We start from the raw sequence: 22,452 nt of genomic DNA, 5'->3' as shown, positions 1-22,452 counted from the left end.
CTGCTCCGAGTCTCCTCTGGTCCCGCCTGCTTGTTTCCAGCCCTGCCCCGAGTCTCCTCTGGTCCCGCCTGCTTGTTTCCAGCCCTGCCCCGAGTCTCCTCTGGTCCCGCCTGCTCGTTTCCAGCCCTGCCCCGAGTCTCCTCTGGTCCCGCCTGCTCGTTTCCAGCCCTGCCCCGAGCCTCCTCTGGTCCCGACTGCTCGTTTCCAGCCCTGCCCCGATTCTCCTCTGGTCCCGCCTGCTCGTTTCCAGCCCTGCCCCGAGTCTCCTCTGGTCCTGCCTGCTCGTTTCCAGCCCTGCCCCGAGTCTCCTCTGGTCCCGACTGCTCATTTCCAGCCCTGCCCTGAGTCTCCTCTGGTCCCGCCTGCTCGTTTCGCCGCCCTGTCCTGCTTGCCGCTCTGTAAGCATGCGCAGACCATCTACAGACAAAGAAGATGGTCTGAGCATGCTTGCTGCTCAGTTTTCTGCGCCGGGTTGTCGAGGCGCACTTTTGATCTGTCACCAAGGCGGGCCTTTGTCACGGTGTGCTTTTGACCATGTGGCTTTGTCCCCCCTCTATCTGGCCTTGTAATTTGCCCAGTAAATACCATTTTGCCTTTACAACAGCATCTCAGCCTTTGGGTAAGCCTATAAAAGATTAATGCTTCATGTAGAACCCACATTTCAGTAATTTGATCTTTTCAGATTGGTATTCTGCATTTATCTACCCGGTAGTAGAGTTTATCAATTAAATTTAAATTTACCGCCATAATGGAAGGAATGAGACGAAAGTCATATACAGCGGACTTTAAGCTTAAAGTAGTTGTGAAAGCTGAGGAAATAGGCAACCGGGCCGCAGCGAGAGAGTTCGATGTTGGAGAAACATCGGTGCGTAAATGGAGAAAAGATAAGAAGGAACTGGAGAAATGCAATCCGCGCAAACGGGCACGTCGTGGGGCTAAACCAAAATGGCCTTAGCTGGAGGATGACTTGAAGCAGTGGATTCTGGAGAGAAGGGAGCAAAATGAATCAGTCTCTACTGTTGCGATTCTGATGAAGGCAAAACTACTTGCCAATGGAAGAGGAATACCCGACTTCAAAGCTGGCTTCACATGGATCTCAAAATTTATGAAAAGGAACGGACTATCAGTTAGAATGAGAACAACTGTTGGCCAGCGACTTCCGGATGACTGGCAGCAAAAATTGATTGATTTCCGTGACTTTGTCACCAAAGAAATATCTGAACTTGGCATCACTGCAAAGGACGTCATCAACATGGATGAAATTCCAATGGCATTCGACATTCCACCGACAAGAACCGTAGCCCCCACAGGTACTAAATCTGTTGCCATCACCACAACAGGGCATGAAAGAACGTGTTTTACAGTAGTTCTTGGTTGCTCAGCTAGCGGGGTTAAGTTAAAGCCCATGCTCATTTTCAAAAGGGTCACTATGCCCCGTGAAAAGCTGCCCACCAGTGTGGTTGTGCACTGCAACAAGAAGGGATGAATGGACTGCGACGTAATGAGATTGTGGATAGATAAATGCTTTAGGGCAAGACAGGGTGGATTCTTTGCAAAAAAATCCTTGTTAATTTTTGATGCCATGGCTGCCCACAAAGAAAAAAATGTTCAGGCCTACATTAATTCTACTCGTGCCCACATCGCTGTGATACCTGGAGGCCTGACATGTAAGCTGCAGCCACTTGACATCGCAGTGAATCATCCATTCAAGACTTTTGTTAGAAAGGAGTGGGAGCAGTGGATGCAGAGCGGCACGCACGAGTACACACCCGCGGGGCGGCTGAAGCGGGCAACTTTCACAGAAGTCTGCATGTGGGTGGCTTCAGCATGGGACAAAATAACCCCAAATACTATTGTAAACGGATTTTAAAAAGCGGGCATTGTTTATAAAACCAATGACACTACGGCTACTACCAGTGCAGCAGAAGGAGGCAACAACACGGATATCAGCGATGATGACGATGACGATATCACTTCAGAAATAAACGAGTATCGTCTGCAGGCCGTGCTCACTTTATTTAATGATGATGACGACAATTCAGATTTTGATGGATTCAAGGATTCAGATGACTGTGATGATGATGACTGAATAAACCTGTAAATTTTGTTTATTTACCGTACAACTTTACCGTAACTATGGTAACTGTATTTAGATTATTTTGTCCTCGATACTTCATTTGATCTACCGGTTAATGTTATAGTTTATAAGAATGAACATGTGATTTCTGTTCTTGTTGCTGAATTCATACTCACTAACTCTAGATTAAAAGTTATACGGTTGTTTATAAGAATGAACAGTTTTTTTCTTTTGACGTTTTTGGGTGGAGGGTGTGTGAATGGTGCGTGAGTTCTCCTATGTCCATTTTTGTTCCCATTAAAAAAACACTGATAAGTTCCCAGAAAAAGATACATTAAAATAAGAAGTGAAAACAAAGGCCCCTACAGATGAGAACATAAGAATAGCCTAACTGGGTCAGTCCAATGGTCCATCATGCCCTGTAGCCCATTCTCATGGTAGCCAATCCAGGTCACTAAATACCTGGTCAAAACCCAAAGAATAACAACATTCCATGCTACCGATCCATGTCTTAATAACAGACTATGGACTTTTCCTCCAGGAATTTGTCCAAACCTTTTTAAAACCAGCAACGCTATCTGCTTTTACCATAACTTAAATCATTCCTTCCAAACAGAGACCTTGCTAGATGTCAAATACAGAAAGAACAAGGTACCGTAACTTAACAAGGACTTAGCTGTGCAGGAATACCTATACCTATATACCTATACCATATACCTAGTGCAAAAATGTGCAAAGGTCTGTTTTTTTCTTTCCATCACTACATAGTCTACGGTAATGCCACACAAGCAGCGCTGTTACAAATATATTCTGAAGGTCAATGCTAAGGTTAACAAAGTTTCCTTCCTTGGACCACAAGGAGATACTGACAAACCACTGAAAGAGATCCCAGGAACAACACCCAAAGACCCACTCAGTGTGTGAACCAGTTGAGTGGAGTGGACTAGGGTAACTGGGGGGTGGAAATGGACCCGGAGTTTTCTCAGCAGAATTTCCCAGACCACCTCTTCCTTTCAACACATTGACACGCTAGTGGGTTTATTTTATAGCTTTTTCACCCCCTTCGGTCTGCCTGTCCCCCTTGAAGTCCTGTCCCCCCTTGAAGTCCTGTCCCCCCTTGAAGTCCTGTCCCCCCTTGAAGGTCTGCCTGTCCCTCTTGAAGTCCTGTCCCCCCCTTGAAGTCCTGTCCCCCCTTGAAGGTCTGCCTGTCCCCTTTGAAGTCCTGTCCCCCCTTGAAGTCCTGTCCCCCCTTGAAGGTCTGCCTGTCCCCCTTGAAGTCCTGTCCCCCCTTGAAGGTCTGCCTGTCCCCCCTTGAAGGTCAGCTTGTCCCCCTTGAAGTCCTGTCCCCCCTTGAAGGTCTGCCTGTCCCCCTTGAAGTCCTGTCCCCCCTTGAAGGTCTGCCTGTCCCCCTTGAAGTCCTGTCCCCCCTTGAAGGTCAGCTTGTCCCCCTTGAAGTCCTGTCTCCCCTTGAAGGTCTGCCTGTCCCCCTTGAAGTCCTGTCCCCCCTTGAAGTCCTGTCCCCATCCTGAAAGCCTGATGCCCCCCCCCCCCGACGCCCGATTCATCACCCGGAAGGAGCGCTCGCACTCCCACCCCGAAGGACCGCTCGCACTCCCACCCGAAGGACCGCTCACACCCCCACAGCCTCCCCCCTCCCCCATGGAGAAGCTGTCTACCTTGATTCCGGATGCCAGCGAGCCCAGCTGTTTCCTCTGCTGGCGGTCCCGCCCCTTCTCTGAGCCCTGCTGCGCTGCTTCCTCATCCGGCGGTCCCGCCCTTTCTCTGATGTCAGAGAAAGGGCGGGACCGCCTGAAGAGGAAGCAGCGTAGCACAGGGCTCTGAGAAGGGGCAGGACCGCCGGCAGAGGAAGCAGCTGGGCTGGCATCTGGAAACAAGGTAGACAGCTTCTCCATGGGGGAGGGGGGAGGCTGTGGGGGTGCGAGCGGTCCTTCGGGGTGGGAGTGCGAGCGCTCCTTCCGGGTGATGAATCGGGCGTCGGGGGGGGGGGGAAACTATGTAAAAAAAAATTTGTACAACGCGCTCACGCGTATAACGCACAAGGGTATGCGCGGTACGTAAAAACCACGTATAACGCGCGCGTTATATGCGAGAAAATACGGTAATTCCAAAAAGTTGGCACCAGCTTGATGAAAATGCTGCAAAATCAACTTGGAAGTGTCCACCCGATGTTTCTCATCAGCATTCAGACATTTAGGCACCCACTTGGCAGACAGCTTCTGCACACCCAACACATTCCCTGGGTATCTGTAGTGTCTCAGCAATTGTTTTAAGCGATATTCACCATCTGCCAAAATCAGGTCATGGACACAGTCAACAATTTCAAGAGTCAACACCGTTTGAGGCCTCCAAGACCTTGCTGCATCTTTGGTCTCCAATTCTCCATGCTGACAGTTTGCACACCAGTTCTTCATTGTGGAGTATGATGGGTTTTCATCACTCAATGTTTGCATCATATATTCATGGACTTCCTTTGGAGGGTTTTTTTTCCAGGAATAGGAACTTCATGATAGCTAAGAGTTCCACACCTGAAAATTCCACACTGGCATTATAAGAAAGGGTGGCAATCAAGAGCTTTTTTAGAGCTGTGGGTCCGGAACTAAACACCCTCTGGAACTGAGGTTAGAAACTAATCTTATGGTATTTAGAAGAAAGTTAAAAACTTTTATTTCTGGACTAGTCTGATGGTGTTTATGCTGGAAATTATGATATCATCTAATACTGGTATTTTATTTGTATTTCTTTTGTTCTGTTTCTTTTATTGTTTGTATGATTCCTGAAAACTACTTTGAATGTCTCTGTGGTCAGAAAAATGGTATATAAATGTGAGTTAATAAATAAACCCAAGAAAATATAATATTGAACCACTGCATGCATAGACATGAAAACCTGACTCCTAGAAAAAAAAATCAGATCTACCAAGAGCGTATATCCAGCAATTCTTTGAACTATCCCACTTCCTTTTACCACTACAGAAGGAAATCAGCCACATAACCCAGGGAGCAGAGACGTTAACAACCACCCTTGACAGACAATTAGAAAAGTGTGACAAGGCAGTGGCTGCTGCCAGAAGGATTCTGGGCTGTATAAAGAGAGGCGTAGTCAGTAGAAGGAAGAAGGTGTTGATGCCCCTGTACAGGTCATTGGTGAGGCCCCACTTGGAGTATTGTGTTCAGTTTTGGAGACCGTATCTGGCGAAAGACATAAGAAGACTTGAGGCGGTCCAGAGGAGGGCGACGAAAATGATAGGAGGCTTGCGCCAGAAGACGTATGAGGAGAGACTGGAAGCCCTGAATATGTATACCCTAGAGGAAAGGAGAGACAGGGGAGATATGATTCAGATGTTCAAATATTTGAAGGGTATTAACGTAGAACAAAATCTTTTTCAGAGAAAGGAAAATGGTAAAACCAGAGGACATAATTTGAGGTTGAGGGGTGGTAGATTCAAAGGCAATGTTAGGAAATTCTACTTTACGGAGAGGGTGGTGGATGCCTGGAATGCGCTCCCAAGAGAGGTGGTGGAGAGTAAAACTGTGACTGAGTTCAAAGAAGCGTGGGATGAACACAAAGGATCTAGAATCAGAAAATAAGATTAAATATTGAACTAAGGCCGGTACTGTCTGTGTCTGTGTATGGCCGTTTGGAGGAGGATGGGCAGGGGAGGACTTCAATGGCTGGGAGGGTGTAGATGGGCTGGAGTAAGTCTTAACAGAGATTTCGGCAGTTGGAACCCAAGCACAGTACCGGGTAAAGCTTTGGATTCTCGCCCAGAAATAGCTAAGAAAAATAAAAAATAAAAAAATTTAAATTGAATCAGGTTGGGCAGACTGGATGGACCATTCGGGTCTTTATCTGCCGTCATCTACTATGTTACTATGTAAAACATTCCCTGAGCTACGTTAACAGTGCCATGAACTCAGTCTCCCTGTACGTCTAGAAACCTTCATTCCAATCCTTATCACTCACCAGCCCGCGCACCGCTCAGGCTCAATAATCCAGCAGGCACTCTAACCGCCCTGCGGGTCAACACTCGGACACAGCAACCTCCGAACGCAGCCATCGCTTTTTGCCTGACCCACAACGCGCAGGCGCGACCTTGCAAACTGACGGCAGCCTGAAGTGGCCAAAAAAGTGCGAACCTGGTTATCACGTCTAGCCTTGCACGTTTGCCCAGAGTACATGTTGAGTAATTAAGTATTCGACTCTGAAGGTACACCAAATCTAGCAAGCAGTGACTTTATAGGGGGGAAATGAAGGTATAATAATGTTTTATAAAATCCTGCCTATATGTAGGGAGAATAGGACACAAATAACGTAAATATGATATGCACTACAGCACGTTAAAAAAAAAAAAAAAAAAACCTAGACGGAGAAATGATAGAGGGAAAGCGGAACGAGGTAAAAAACCAGGATCCTCACTCATTGAATAGTATTGAGATCCTGGTAAAAAAAAAAAGCAGGATTTTCTAGGATCCTGGACTACCTTAACAGCAGACCACCTCTTTTTTTTTTTTTTTTAATTGCCACAGCTGTTGCTATTCATTTATATGGAGTCCCCTGCAACCTCTTCTTTCCTTCTCTGCCGGTCCCGTCCCGTCCCTTATGACATGCTCGTCTCTTCCTGTGTGAGTGGACCGCAGAGAAGAAGAAGCGGTCAGAGCAGTGACTCCCTGTAGAATGACAGCCAGAGGGGCAGTCAAAATAGGCTGTAGCTTATCCAGACACCCCCCCCCCCCCCCCCCCGGGGACGGGCCCAGCAGCAGCAACACTTTGGATTTAAAAGGTGACTTTTAGTAACCTGGCCAAACTTACTTAAACTAATTACTAGGCAAATAAATGTTACTGTCTTTTAAACAGTGCAGCAGGTTGTAGTTGCTTCTCCTTCGGTTACTGTTTCTAAACCTGCAGCAGGAGAAGCTCAGCACCTTCTGGTTGGACTAATGTGTCAGATTGTTGAAAAGGTGGAATCTGTCTTCTGCCAGAAAATGCTTGTGTTCAAAGATTACAGGACTCCAAGGTGCACTATAGATTATTGCCTTCTCCCAATGTTCCTTGGACATGCGTTTTTCAACCTTAACAGAAAAGCCTAACCCAGAGTGTGAATTAACTTCAGGCATCCTATAAAAGAAGTGCAATACCCTTCTATCTGCAGTCACATTAGCTGCAGCACGGTTTTGATTTTCAGAATACCTGAGTGCACCCTGCCTTCCTCATTCTGGCTCTAGCAGTGCCACTAGGCCTCCTTTATATAAGATCAAGAATTGGTTGACAATCAGAACTCCCCAGGAGTAAGAACAGCCTGGCCTCCTAAACATGGAGGGTTAAGGCAGGGTTCACAATGCTTAAGGTGACCATACGTCCCGTTTTGGGATCCCCTGTCCCATTGTCCCCACACACAGCTTCGGGACGCCCAAAATGTCCCGTTTTCAGAGACAACGGGACAGGCGATCGCTTCCTGTCCCTCCCCTGCCGCACCAAAAAAAAGCCTCCCTCAAGGTCCGATTTAGGTCCACCGCCGCTGCTCCTCTGCTGCCACTATTCGAACCCGGAAGCCTTCTTCGAGAGGACATTCCAGGCCAGCCAATCGCTGCCTGGCTGGCCCGGAACATCCTCTCCGACGTCAGAATTGACGTCTGAAAGAAGGCTTCCGGGTTTGAGTAGTTTGCAGCAGAGGAGCAGCGGCGGTGGACCTAAATCGGGCCTGGAGGGAGGCTTTTGTTTTCTGCGGTAGGGGGGGGAGGAGGTAGGCAGGCAGGCTGGCTGGCTGGCTGGCTCTGGGGGAGGGAGGTAGGTAGGCAGGTTTTGGGGGAGGTAGGCAGGCAGGCTGGCTGGCTCTGGGGGAGGGAGGGAGGTAGGCAGGCTTTGGGGGAGGTAGGCAGGCAGGCTGGCTCTGGGGGAGAGGTAGGCAGGCAGGCAGGCTTTGGGGGAGGTAGGCAGGCAGGCAGGCTCTGGGGGAGGCAGGTAGGCTGGCTGGCTATGGGGGAGGTAGGCAGGCAGACTGGCTGACTTTGGGGGAGACAGGCAGGCTGGCTCTGGGGGAGGCAGACAGGCAGACTGGCTTTGGGGAAGGCTGGCTTTGGGGAGGCGGTGGGACAAAGGCTGGAAGCAGTGAGGGGACATAGGAAGGAGGGATGAAGGAAGGAGAGAAAACGGCAAAGAAGGGGGGTGGTTGTAAGTAGAAGAAAGACTAGAGAGATAAAGGCCTGGACCAAAGGGGAAAGACAGGAGGCAGAAGCAGGACTTTGGGAGGTGCAGACAGAGGGGGAGAGCCCCTGAGGAAGAGCAGAGAGAGGCAAGATCATAACAGAGGAGGGAGAGAGAGAAAGGGAGACCTGGAACAAAGGTACAAATGAGAACTGACACTGGATCTGGGGGCACTAAGGACATAGGAAGGAGGCACTGGGGGCACTAAGGACATAGGAAGGAAGGAGGGAGAGAATAGAAAGGGACAATTGTTGGGCCTGAGTGCAGAAAGAAATGAAATATAGGATGCACAGTCAGAGGGAAACGCAACCAGAGACTCATGAAATCACCAGACAGCAAAGGTAGGAAAAATGATTTTATTTTCAATTTAGTGATAAAAATGTGTCAGTTTTGAGAATTTATATCTGCTGTCTATATTTTGCACTATATTTGTCTATTTTACTATAGTTACTGAGGTGACATCGTTGAAAACCCCCCCCAAATATAAATAATTAACATTTCCTCTGCGTATAGGGTGCTTTGTGTGTTTTTTTTAATTTTATGGTTACCATTATGAAATAATAAGATATTGTGTGTACATGAAAAATGAATGGAAGAAATTGGGGGCGGGGCTAGGGTGGGATTTGGGGGGCGGGGCTAGGGCGGGATTGGGGGCAGGACTGAATATTAATAGATGTCCCGTTTTGATGAAAAAAATAAATGGTCACATTAACAATGCTCCAACAGAACAGTAATAAAAACTGTGTTGGGAGAGATTTAAACGTATAGGGTGATGCTCAACACAATTGCATGCAAATTATATGCATGCTATTTCTGAAAAGCAGCTCTAGTAAAAGGGTGAAGAACTTGTGCCTACCACTTGCATTTGCTCAGAAGAGCAAAGATAAGCACAGCTCTATCCCCTTCTTTGCCCACTAAAAAACTCTCTTCTCCTCTCTGCGATCAGCTGAGCCAGTAGGGGAGAAAAGGAGAAACTTTATCAGCTGGGCTGGTATGGAACCACGATCAGCTGAGCCGGTACCATAGCCATGATCAGCTGATTGTGGCACTGTGCCACCTCAGATGATAGCGGCTTTTCTCTTCTCCCCTATTGTTTATTGAGAGCTTCTATACCACTACTAATGACTGGGGAGTCAATTCAGAGCAGTCTACATGAGCCTCTGCAAAGGCACTATAATACATGAGCTTCTGTAAAGGAGTTATTGTAGGGTCATGAAATGGTTAACTGTTGTTTAAAATATTGCTCTGGCCTACATAGCTGAAAACAGTGTACAATCTACTGACCTCATCTGCCTAAAATGTATGTCCCTACCTTACCACATTGTAAGCTAAATAGATAAAAGTTTGAGCCATGATATGCCCTGTCCTTCTGTACATGTAACATTTAGAACTGTAAGATTTAGATAAGCAGAGAAATGAGCTAGTTTCCTATAGGACTATAAGTTGTATCCCTGAACCTATCATAAGTGCTGGCTTAGGACCAATAATAATTGTAGAAAAGTTATAGAAGTAACAAATGAAAATTGTAGTTTTTGCATATATTAGTTTGCGTATGCTTAGTGAAAAGGGAATAAAAGTCCATGCATTTCCTGATTCTAACACTCTAATAGGCAGGCTGTTAACTGCACTAGAGTCCAGCATGCTGTAATAAACTTCTTGTACTTTCTTCACGCCTCTGACTTTGTGTGTCCAAGTGACCTTTCATTATGATACATGAGCTTCCGTAGAGATGTTACCATACAGAGTTGCATAGAGCTTCTGTGAGGTGTTATAATACATGGGTTCTATACTGATTGCGGCTCCGGTGCCACTGAGGTTAAAAACAGGCAGGGGAGAAGCAGTTAAGGAGGGTTTTCTTTCTTTTTTATTTTTTTAGTTAGAAAATGGGCGAAGATATGCCAGGACCTACCAGTATCTGCCAGGATCCTGCAATTCTGACCACAAGAAGGGCTGTATCTCCCTTGGATTCAGCACCCTTCACCAACTATAAGCCAGGAAACATCCATATCCTGCATGCCATACCCATCCAAAGCACAGGATCTGCCAGGAAACACAGAATTTACAGGATCTTCCAGGATCTGCTGTATCCTCCTGGATTCAGTACCATTCACCAACTATAAGACAGAAAACATCATATCCTGTACTCCTTCCCCATCAAAAGCACAGGACAAGCCAGAATCATGCATGATTTGCCAAGATCCTGCAATTCTGACCCCAGGAAAGGCTATATCCTTGTGGATTCAGCACCCTTCACCAACAATAAGGCTGGAAATACCCATATCCAGCACTCCTTCCCCCCAAAAAAATCATAAGATCTTCCAGGATCCACCCAGATATGCTTGGATTAAACAGACATTATCACAAGAAGGGTTATATCTGCAAGGGCGATCAAGGCTTTCTGGTGAGACTGGATTCTGTATCTATGTGGATACAGTCCTTCTAGTTGTAACAATTGCTGCATCTGGGTAGATCCACACCTATTCTTACCACAAGGACTGGATTCACCTGGATACATCCAGCATCTCTCTTGCAGTGACTTAGTCACAGATAGGTTTGGCCCACCCAAAATTCTCATGCCCTTGTTATGGCTGGTGGGGATTCTCAAGCTCCAACAGCTCCAAGGTGACAAAAAACTGCTCCCTCTCACATTATATGAAGGCAGTCCATCCTCATATAATTAAAATCCATTCTATTTTTGACACAACCTTTTATTGTTTTTTCTCGTTTTAACTGTTGGATTTAATCCGTCACTCATCTTGTCTTATGCTACTATGATTCCTTCCTAGTCATATGTTATATACATATTTTTTAATAGTTTTAACCACATTTTTATAACTCTTATTCTTACCCCATTGCAATCATTCAGCCATTTGTCTCGATTTTCTCATTTGCATTATTTTTCTAACTTTTCAACAAAATTGTTGTGGATATATATTTCTTGCAACCACCTTAGGATATGTATTTTAAATCTTTGCCTTTATCACAGTTCTCCTTTCTACAATACATGCTCATTGTCTCTATCACTTAACATTCTATGTCTCACATGGTGTTTTTCGTAATATCTTATATACGCCACTTGTCTTCTTTTTTAGCATTCTTAATGCACACAACAGGTGCACACAACTCATTTCACAAGGGGTTTTCTTTAGACAATCCACTTATCATTGATTGCTCACCACTATAAGAAGAAGCTGATATGCACGGACGGGGAGAGGGACCTTGAGGTGATAGTGTCCGAAGATCTAAAGGCGAAAAAACAATGTGACAAGGCAGTGGTTGCAAACAGTGTGACAAGGCAGTGGCTGCTACCAGAAGGATGCTGGGATGTATAAAGAGAGGCGTAGCCAGTAGAAGGAAGAAGGTGTTGATGCCCCTGTACAGGTCATTGGTAAGGCCCCACTTGGAGTATTGTGTTCAGTTTTGGAGACCGTATCTGGCAAAGGACGTAAGAAGACTTGAAGCGGTTCAGAGGAGGGCGATGAAAATGATAGGAGGCTTGCCCCAGAAGACGTATGAAGAGAGACTGAAAACCCTGAATATGTATACCCTAGAGGAAAGGAGAGACAGGGGAAATATGATTCAGACGTTCAAATACTTGAAGGGTATTAACGTAGAACATAATCTTTTCCAGAGAAAGGAAAATGGTAAAACCAGAGGACATAATTTGAGGTTGAGGGGTGGTAGATTCAAAGGCAATGTTAGGAAATTCTACTTTACGGAGAGGGTGGTGGATGCCTGGAATGCGCTCCCGAGAGAGGTGGTGGAGAGTAAAACTGTGACTGAGTTCAAAGAAGCGTGGGATGAACACAAAGGATCTAGAATCAGAAAATAAGATTAAATATTGAACTAAGGCCAGTACTGGGCAGACTTGCACGGTCTGTTTCTGTATATGACCATTTGGTGGAGGATGGGGTGGGGAGGGCTTCAATGGCTGGGAGGGTGCAGATGGGCTGGAGTAGGTTTTAACGGAGATTTCGGCAGTAGGAATCCAAGCACAGTACCGGGTAGAGCTTTGGATTCTTGCCCAGAAATAGCAAAGAAGAAAAAAATAAAAATAAATAAATTTAAATTGAATCAGGTTGGGCAGACTAGATGAACCATTCGGGGCTTTATCTGCCGTCATCTACTATGTTAATATGATAATTTGTGACACCTCTTGCACCACATTCACATTTATACTGACACTATAGTGACACATCACTTTCTTATCTATAGGACCCCTGATGAAGATGTGCTAATCAAAACATGGACCGTGCCGGGTCCCTTTACCAACCAGGTGGTTCACTTGTGCGCAATAATTTGTTTAATTGAATAAACATTGCCTGCATCTTGTACAGTGTTCTGCAGTTTTTTTCTTTTGTTTTGGTTACACTGAGGTAAAAACCCTATATGAAGGGCTAGCCCCAGTCAAAGAGATCAAATACTATCCCTGCAAATATTCCTCCCCCTGGTTTACCAATGATTTAAGAACTAAAAAAAAAAAAAGGAGAACTAAGGAAAGCGGAAAGGAAATGGTACAAATCCAGGTTTAACAGTGACAGGTCTAAATGGAAGGAAATGCATGAAGAGTATTTTAAAAAAGCCACCCTGGAGGCTAAAAAAGATATACAGTACTACTCCAGTGTTCTCCCCAGGGCCTTTCAGCCGGGCGCTCCGCCCAGCTAATTTAGATGAGCGCCCGGCTGTAATCTCGATCGCAATCCTGCTGCTGCTGCCGCCTTCTGCTCAACATTAAAAAAAAACCCTTCTCACCGGCTTGGAGATTTACCGGGCTGACTCGGCACAGCCTGAATCGCAGGAGCCTGACTTTTTTTTTTTTAAGTTTTTAACGCCAGCAAGCAACTTGAACCCATGCTCCGGGGCTCTAACATGTGCATGCCGCTTCTCTCCGAAACTGGAAGTCACGTCCTGAGGGAGGAAGAGAAGGGAAGTCGGCATGCACACGTCCCAGAGCATGGGTTCGCTATAGGAGACAGGTCAGCTTACAACTTGCTCTTGCTTGCTTCGGGCTTTCTTCGGTGCCGGATCCTGCCTACTTTCTGTTTCCGAAAGTAGGCAGGACCCGGCAACGAGGAAGGCCCGAAGCAAGCAAGAGCAGCGAGTTGTAAGCTTCCTTCCGTTGCTGACTTATGGAAGATAGGTCAGCGATGGAAGGAAGCTTACAACTTGCCTTAGTCCAGCCCTGCACAACATGCGGCCCAAAACGGATCTCACTGCCGATATGGCTCTCACGCCGCTCTCCTTTGAAGATCAGCTCAGGAGGCAAGATTTAGCCCGAGATCAGTCTCCTCCAGTAAACAGAGCTTTAAAGCCTGCAACCATACAGAACCAGATGGTCAAAGGGCTCCGAAGTGTAGTATTGCCAAGGGATCTGTCTCACAAGTTTCTGACGCTGGCAGATGTAAACATAGCACAAGAAATAGAGACTTGTGGCATTCTGTGTAGAAAGCTGATGCATAATGAATTTACTATTACCCATGTAATAGTGCCAAAGCAGTCTGCTGGACCAGACTATAGTACAGTGATATGGAGAATGTGGAAGAATTATTCAGTGTTCAAGATCAACATGATCTCCTCACAGATGAAAGACGGAGAGAAAGAGAGAGGCTTAGACCAAAGGGGAAAGACAGGAGGCAGATACTGGAGAGGGGGGAGAGAAGGGAAGGAGATAGAGATGTCAGACCATGGGGTGGAGTGGGAAGGAAGGAAGGAAGGAAGGAAGGAAAGGAGAAGAGAGAGATGCCAGAGCATAGGAGTGGAGACAAAAAATGGAGAGGGGTTGAAGCTGAAATAAATCATGTACAAAGGAGAGAAAGGGCACAGGATATAGAGTTTATTGAAGGGACATAGAAAGAGGGAAGATACCATATGGAACAGAGAGAGGGCAGACACTGGATGGAAAAGGCAGAAAGGGTGGACAGCAGTGTTCCCTCTAAGCGGGCGGGTGTTGTGAGCAAACTTTTTTCACTGTGAGCTAAAAATATCGGGCGCCAGCAAGTTATGAGCCAAATAAATATGTTGCTTTCTACCACAGAACTTCCTTACGTTTGTATGGAATCTATCCCCTTTCAACTTTAGAGAGTGCCCTCTCGTTCTCCCTGCCTTAGCTACTAAGTCTATTCCCTTCAGTACCTTGAATGTTTCTATCATGTCCCCTCTCAATCTCCTCTGCTCAAGGGAGAAGAGGCCCAGTTTCTCTAATCTTTCGCTGTACGGCAACTCCTCCAGCCCCTTAACCATTTTAGTTGCTCTTCTCTGGATCCTTTCGAGTAGTACCGTGTCCTTCTTAAAGTACCAGTGCTGGACGCAGTACTCCAGGTGAGGGCGTACCATGGCCCGGTACAGCAGCATGATAACCTTCTCTGTCTCTTCAGTCCAGCATCTGCCCCTTCCATTCACTGTCTGTCTTTCCCTGCCATCTCTCCTCCTGCCCCCCCCACCCCCCAATTTGGTCTAGCATCCATCATCTTCCTTCTGTTCCCCTCATGGTCTGGCATCTCTATCCTTCCCTCCCCCCTGTGGTTTTTAGCATATCTCTCTTCTCATTTCCTCCACTCAGATCTGATCATTCTCTGCTCTCTCTTCCCTTTTCTTCTCTGGTCTTCCTTCTCTATTTTCTGCCTCCATCTAAATTAAATTCTTTCTTACTATTTAGTCCCGTTTCCCTCTTTTCACTGTGTCTACACACAGCTTGTCACCCCTTTCCCTCACCCCTCCATTATCTTACTATTTTCTTCCCCCTTTATTTATCTCCTCCTTCCATCCAGTATGTGTTCTTTCCCCACTTCCATTCAGCATCTGCTCTCCCTTCTCAACTGACATCCATCTGCCTTCTGCTCTCTCTCCCTTCTTCTCACTTCCATCATCTGTCCCCTTCTCTCTCTCTCTCATCTCCTCTATTCCATCATCTGCCCCTTCTCTCTCTCTCTCTCTCCCCCCCCCCAACTTCCATCATCTGCCCCCCTTCCCCTCACCTTTGTGGGTCACTTTCTTTCCCCTGAGGGTGGCTCATGTCACAGGGGAAGCTTTGGCCGAGCAGAACCGCTTGATTAACAGTGGAACTTACTTGATTGATGTCGATGCTGGGGCCCGTTGCCGTTTGAAGGAAAAAAAAAAAAGGTGGAAAAAAGGAACCTGTAAAGGCGAGAGGAAGGGAAACCTCCAGGACAGCTGCTTTTTGCCCTCCTTCAGCGGCCCAAGAGTTCAGACCAGCAGCGGCAGCTCTGTATGCTTTTAACTTCGGCACAGAGCTGCCCCTAATCAATAGTTTAGCGCGGTTTCATGAGGCAGCCTCGGGGCCTTTGATAGCCGGCCCGCTTCGATGATGCGATGTGGGCCGGCCTAGCAAAGGCCCCGAGGCTGCCTTATGAAACCGCGCTAAACTATTGATTAGGGGCAGCTCTGTGCCGAAGTTAAAAGCATACACAGCTGCCGCTGCTGGTCTGGAGGTGCGGCGACAAGGCAGGAGGCAAACGCGGTGGAAGGCAGGAGTCCCGGCGAAGGCAGGAGTCCCGGCACAGCGACTGCAACAGGAAGTTGCAAGTCAGCTGACGCCGGCCTTTCGTTGCGGCGGGGACCGAATCCTTCGCGGACCGGCAAGATTTTGTTTGCGGACCGGCGGTTGAAGAACTGTGCTCTACACTGTGTGCGCTGTGACGAGAAACTTGTGCGCTGCGAGGTAATATTTTGTGCGCCAACGCACCCCAGCAAGGATGCAAGGGGCAGAGATGGGGTGGACAGTAGATGGAAGGGGTAGAGAGAGGGTAGAGGCTGGTTGGAAGGGGCAAAGAGAGAGGACAGATGTTGCATGGAAGGGAGCGAGGACAAATGCTGAATAGAAAGAAGAGAGTGAAGAGAAGATGACTAAAGCAGAAACGACAAAAGATAGAAAAAAAAATATTTTTGTTGCTTTACGTAGAATCAAGTAGTATTGTAACTGTATTGATTAAAATTTATCAATAGGAAATGGAAATAAGGCAATTTTGGGAGGGAATAAACCCCTTTCCTCAGGTCAGGACAGGATACCATAACAGCTGTATACTGTACTGTCTTGAAGAAAGATTTGGCCTCTGAAAGCTAATTGAAAAATGGATTAGTCCAATAAAATGGTATTTTCATATTTCTCATTATTTTATTTCTATTTGTTAATTTGTAAAGTGGTGACTGTTATGTAGAAGTTTTTTTCAAATTTACATCTACCGTCTTTATATTTTGCACAGTATTAGGGGACATGTGTCACTGTTTCTGTGGTGTTGCATTGTATGCAGAGTCTGGTTTCTTGGTTCAGTTTAACTTTTGTCTACATATTTCTATTTTTAGTTTGTGATTATTCCATATTGGGCGAGGGTGTATCTGTGTTCTGTGTGTATGAAAAGGACATGGCTTTCTGTTAGCATCGACTACAGGATCAATTGACTGTGTAGGATCTGGTTTGTTTAGTTTTACAATGCGTGTGTTGGTGTTCTAGTGCTCACTGCAGTGTTTAAGATGCTGCCTTTTCCTAGATGCACCCTTATTGTGTGACTCATGGATTATTACTAAAAATATATTTTTTTATATAGAGGAGGGGGTTGTTAAAAAAATGATTAGCACTGGCTGTCATATATACTAGGTATTTAATGACTCTATTCTAACTTTACTGTTGACGTAGGTGTTGTCCCCCCCAACACACAGACACACATTATAAAGAATTAAATTAAAGTTGTATTATCATCAAGTAGCTTTCAAATGACATTATAAACAAATAAAAATAAAATATTTTTAATACATTGCTAATTATTACCTGCATCTTTACCTATACTGTTTTGCCCTAGCTCTTACTTTGCACTATAGCAAAATAAAAAAGAAGCAGATAAAGATCAATCACACAGGTGCCCTTCAAGGCTCAGTAACACCTCTCCATAAATTATGTGGAAGAGATCTGGAAGTGGGGATAGCATCTATTTCATATCCTCAGTGAGACTTCAGGAAGGAACCTAGTGATCAAAACATTATTAGAGGTGTTGTACAGCCATTTCTTGTATGACTGGATGAGCTATATTTATCTTTTTTTTTAGTTATTTAAATTCATGCAGAAATAAATGGTTAGATTGAACCTAATGACTTCATTAACGCATTTCCCTTTTTTAAATCTCTATACTATTTGAAAGAGGGTGAATATCTAATTATTCACTTCTAGAATTGGATACTTCTTAAATTTAGTAAAAATATTCTGGCACAAGTGTCAAACCTTAAAAAAGGAAGTCATATCGAGCATTGGAAAATAATAATAATTAACTAATAAAAATAGTATACATTTAATTTTCCCCACTACCAAATTTCCCCACCCCACCCGGCTACTTTTTCATGCCACCCGGCTGGAAAAAATTTCTGGGGAGAACACTGTACTCCAATCGACTATTAAAGACCCCCCAGTAGATCAAAACACCTTTTTAAACTAACAAAAAAGGCACAACATCACAAGGAGCCAACCAATGCCTTAACACCAAACTCGACAGTGAAACACTGTCAGACTACTTCACTGACAAAATAGACAAAATATAGTCTCAGCTCTACTCCACCACACTAAAGACATTGTCCCCCTCCCCCCCCCGACTCAGACATCATAATTAAATCTACAAACTCACTTTGAAACTGTCTCCCATAATAGTATTGCCAAGACACTAGATGCTATTTGCCCTCATGGCTCCAACCTGTACCTCAGTCTGCCATGTCTCCTTGTGGCTGTGAAAGATGCCTTCATAGACTCCATCTTTCCTCTCATCAACACCTCTCTACAAACAGGCTTAGTGTCCACAAACTAGAAGCCAGCAGTCATCAGACCGATCTTGAAAAAACCCATACTCAACCCAAACATGCTCAGCAAACTGTCTCCAACCTACCCTTCATCTCCAAGATCCTGGAAAAAAACAAACAATGTTAAACCAATTGCACTCCTTCATCGACAAACAAAAGAACCCTATCCACCTTCCAATCGGGATTCAAGAAATTCCACAGAACTGAAACTGTCTTTCTCAACATCAACGGCTGCTGGAAACTCTTGGATAAGGGTAATGATGTCCTTCTGGTACCGCTGAATCTCAGTGTGGCGTTCAACACTATTGACCATCCTCTCCTCATTGTGTGGCTCTCTGAAATTGGAATCCAAAACACTGCATTACAATGGTACACTTCTTTCCTGGATAATATATCCCAAGGCGTACTGTTCAACAATGCGCTATCAAAACCAAAATCGATCAAATACAGTGTTCACCAGGGGAGCTCTACTTTCTCCCCTATTATTCAGTCTCTACATTAGATCAGTCCTAGACATAGCCCACAAATACCAAATACAGATTCACTCATTTGCGGATGACATCCAACTGTATTTACCACTAGGAGAAATCTGCAATGCCCAAATCACAAAACTCCGAAACTGACTCTCAGAAATCAAAAACTGATGTCCATCAACAAATTGCAAGTAAACACCTCCAAAACGGAACTCCTTTGGATCCACAAAGAACACTGTAACTGCATCCGTCCCTTGATATGTTGGGACTCAACTACCAAGCATGCAGCCTAGGAATACTCCTTAACTCCAACCTATCGCTTTCTAACCATGTCTCTCAGGTGATATCTTCCTCATTTTACTACCTATACCAACTTCAAAAAATAAGGAACTACTTTTCTCTGAGTCTGACTTCACCCAATTACTCTATGCCCTAGTCCTCTCCTGCTGGACTGCTGCAACACACTATTCAACGGTCTCACAGTGAAAGACATATGTCTCCAATGTGTACAAAATGTGGCAATCAGACTTCTAAGAAACCTCTGTGCTTGCGACCCTGACTCCCAGGCTCTATTGTCAGCTGGCTGCCTGCAGCCAAATGCTGTGTCTTCAAGGGCCTGATGCTAGCATTCAAAACCTTGCATGACATGGCGCCAGCTACATGATGACTAAGCTTCCTCCTTACATGCCAAACAAGTCCCTCCACTCCCAGGACAAAGTACGCCTCAAAATTCCCCCTGCTTGTGCCCTTCAACTGCCAACCGCCAAACAATGTTCCTACTCCTACTTCATACCAAGCCACTGAAATCAACTGCCCCCGCAGATCAGATCTCTTAAAGAAATCCTCAGCTTTAGAAAAGCAATAAAAGCATACCTCTTCACCTAACTCCCCTGCCTAAGGCTGATAGATTACAAAGAAATATTCATGTATATTAGTACTAGATCCTCAGTATGTGGCAGGTTAGGATAAAAACTTATATTGATAAATTTTGCACTGTAACTATGTCAAATTTATCCTGTAAACTGCATATTATGTATATTGGTATTAGATCCCTAGTATGTGTTAAGTTAGGATAAAACTTGTATTGAAAAACCCTGCACTGTAACTATGGTAAATTGTACCTGTAAACTGTATACTATGAGGTTCTTAATTGAAACAGAAATATGTCTAAAACCCGCCTATAAAACAGGTCGTCCAAGTGCCGATAATTGAAATGGGTTTTTAGACGTATCCAGAGACTTTATAGGCCTCTGAATGCCGCTGTGCTCCCAGAGCTCAAAGAGGCATTTCTGGAGGAGTGGTTAGGGCAGGAGGTGGGTGGGATGTGGGCCAACCTAGACTTAGTCATCCTGCAAGGATAATTGAAAGTTTAACGAGACAGCCTAGACGGAACTTATACGTTGTGAACTAGGTGATCTAAAAACAGATAGAAGTGCCCAGAAGGTATCCGAAGTGACCAGATAACCCCCTCACACTGCCATAAAAATCGGAATAAAAATGCACATGCCTGCCTCTGGAACGTCAGCACCTGGCATAGGAGAGCCTAGTAGAGCTGCACAAAGGTGGCTTAAGTAGTCTGGGGGGTGGGCTAGTGAACCATAGAGAGAAGGACCCAGGCTCATAAGCCACTCTAACCATTGCATTCATGGTGGAAAATATGAGCCCACCAAAGACCCCAAACCCCACTGTACTGCCATACAGGTGCCACCTGCAGCCATAAGGGCTATTGGGGTTGCGACAGGTAGGTATAGTGGGTTTGGGGGTGTTGGGGGGCTCACCATGACCTTCATGGAAGTTGTGGTGAGATGTTTATGTGGCACCCATTTTGTGATGTTCACAGCAGTGCCCTGGCCCTGTCTGGATAGCCAGCCTATCACTTTGCTGACCCCTCCCATGTCCAAAAGGTCTTGTTCTGGGCATTTGGGACTTGGACAAATTTTTGGTCGAGAGTGTGATATAAACATAGACAACTTGGCGGCAAATGGCTGGACATTTAAGCGGACGATTTAAAAAATATATATATTTTGGATGTATTTTTCAAGAATGGACTTTAGATGCTGTCGACTTTGGGCGACTAACACCCTAGGCCTAAAACAGACTTAGGGCTCCTTTTACAAAGCCGCGCTAGCAGTTTAATGTGCGTAATAGTGCGTGCTAAACTGCTGGCCGCACTAGCCGCTACCACCTCCTCTTGAGCAGGCGGTAGTTTTTCGGCTAGCTCGGGGGTTAGCGAGTGATTAAAAGTCACATGCGATAAAGCAGGAGCCCTTAGACTTTTTTTTTTATTATGCCGCTCCAAGGAAACAAGACAGAAAGGGGGGAGAGTGTGGCACAGTGGTTAATGCTACAGCCTCAGCACCCTGAGGTTGTGGGTTCAAACTCACACTGCTCCTTGTGACCCTGGGCAAGTCACCCAATCCCCCCATTGCCCCAGCTACATTAGATAGATTGTGAACCCACCAGGACAGGCAGGGAAAAATGCTTGAGTACCTGAATAAATTCATGCAAACCATTCTGAGCTCATTTGGGAGAATGGTAAAGAAAACTGAATAAATAAATAAATAAATGAATAAATAAAGATTGACTCATTTGAGCTCTGGTGCTGGAGAAGGATTTTAGGCATGCTAGGTCCCTCAAAACCTAAATGATGAAGTTACGACTGTCTTATTTTGGTCACACCATCAGAAAAGAGAGATCACTGGAGAAGGACATCATGTTTGGGAAGATCGAAGGAACCAGGCGAAGAGGGCGACCTGCAATCAGATGGCTGGACACATTGAAAATAACTATTGGGATGACACTGGAGGACCTTTTTGGACTAGCACAAAACTGATTTCTTTTTAGATCCACAATTCATCAAGACGCTAGGAATCAAGCACAAGTTGATGGCACCTAACAACAACAACCTAAATTTGAGCGACATTTACTGAATCTGACCTTAACTAGATATTGTAGACTTAATGGGGGTGCGCTTGCGCCTCCTAAATAGAAGGTGATAAGTGCTTCCGCATTATGGCCCCCTTTTATAAAGCCATGCAACAAATACTCCAACGCCCATTCAATTCCTATGGGCATCGTTGCAATTATTGCACTGGCCCGCACTGTTGGGCTTTGTAAAAGAGAGCCTATATTTTTGCTTAACAGAAAAATGAGCATGGGTCTTGCAAAAAAGAAGTAAAAAAAAAATTAGAAATAATCCCTAATGTACATCTGTGTTAAATTTGGGTGCAGCATGTATGAAAGTCCTGTGTTAGCAAGCACTAAGCTCAGATTTTTGCCACAGCTTACTAACAGGACCCCTTAAACTTTAAATAGGATTGACCTGCCTGCACAGAAAAGCCTAAGGTTGTGGATTCAAATCCCACGCTACTCCTTGTGACTCTGGGCAAGTCACTTAATCCTCCACTACCCCAGGTACATTAGATAGATTGTGAGTCTACCAGGACAGATAGGGAAAATGCTTGAAGTACCTGTTTGTAAACTGCTTTGAGTGTGGTTGTAAAACTACAAAAAGGTGGTATACAAGTCCCAATCCCTTTCCCTTTTAAACTTGTTAAAAAGGCAAAATTGATGACATCAATATTAGCTTCTGTGGAAGTGAACTCCATAGACTAGGTTCTGCAACCAAAAAATAATTATCATCCTCATTTTGAGGCTAGACTGGTAAATCATTATTTCTGCCATAAAATTCTTGTCCTTCATAAGATTTAAATTTGTTTTTTAATGCATGTACAAATAAACAAAAGCATTAATGGTCCAGCAGCAAATCCTCCTTTCAAAATGATATTCAAATACTGTTGCACTAATATCGACTTTAGAAACAATACCTGAAAATATTAATTTCAGCTCAGATGCTGTTGTTAGAATCAAATTAATGATAATTCA

At 45.1% G+C, this 22,452-nt stretch overlaps 1 protein-coding gene across 1 annotated transcript in view; it reads right to left on the bottom strand.

Annotated features, from left to right (window-relative positions):
• The window catches only part of NDUFB8 (NADH:ubiquinone oxidoreductase subunit B8), a 47,745-nt gene extending 41,492 nt beyond the window's left edge, over positions 1-6,253 (bottom strand). Inside the window, exon 1 of the mRNA XM_033943024.1 lies at positions 6,062-6,253. Coding sequence (XP_033798915.1) covers positions 6,062-6,155 — 94 coding nt within the window. The 5' untranslated portion in view covers positions 6,156-6,253. The remainder of the gene's footprint in view (positions 1-6,061) is intronic.
• Between the last annotated feature and the right edge of the window lie 16,199 nt (positions 6,254-22,452).

The sequence above is a fragment of the Geotrypetes seraphini genome, chromosome 4 (assembly GCF_902459505.1).
Source record: "Geotrypetes seraphini chromosome 4, aGeoSer1.1, whole genome shotgun sequence".
Classification (NCBI taxonomy): domain Eukaryota; kingdom Metazoa; phylum Chordata; class Amphibia; order Gymnophiona; family Dermophiidae; genus Geotrypetes; species Geotrypetes seraphini.
The sequence above is the reverse complement of the archived record's forward strand: the minus strand, read 5'-3'. Positions and strand labels throughout refer to the sequence as shown.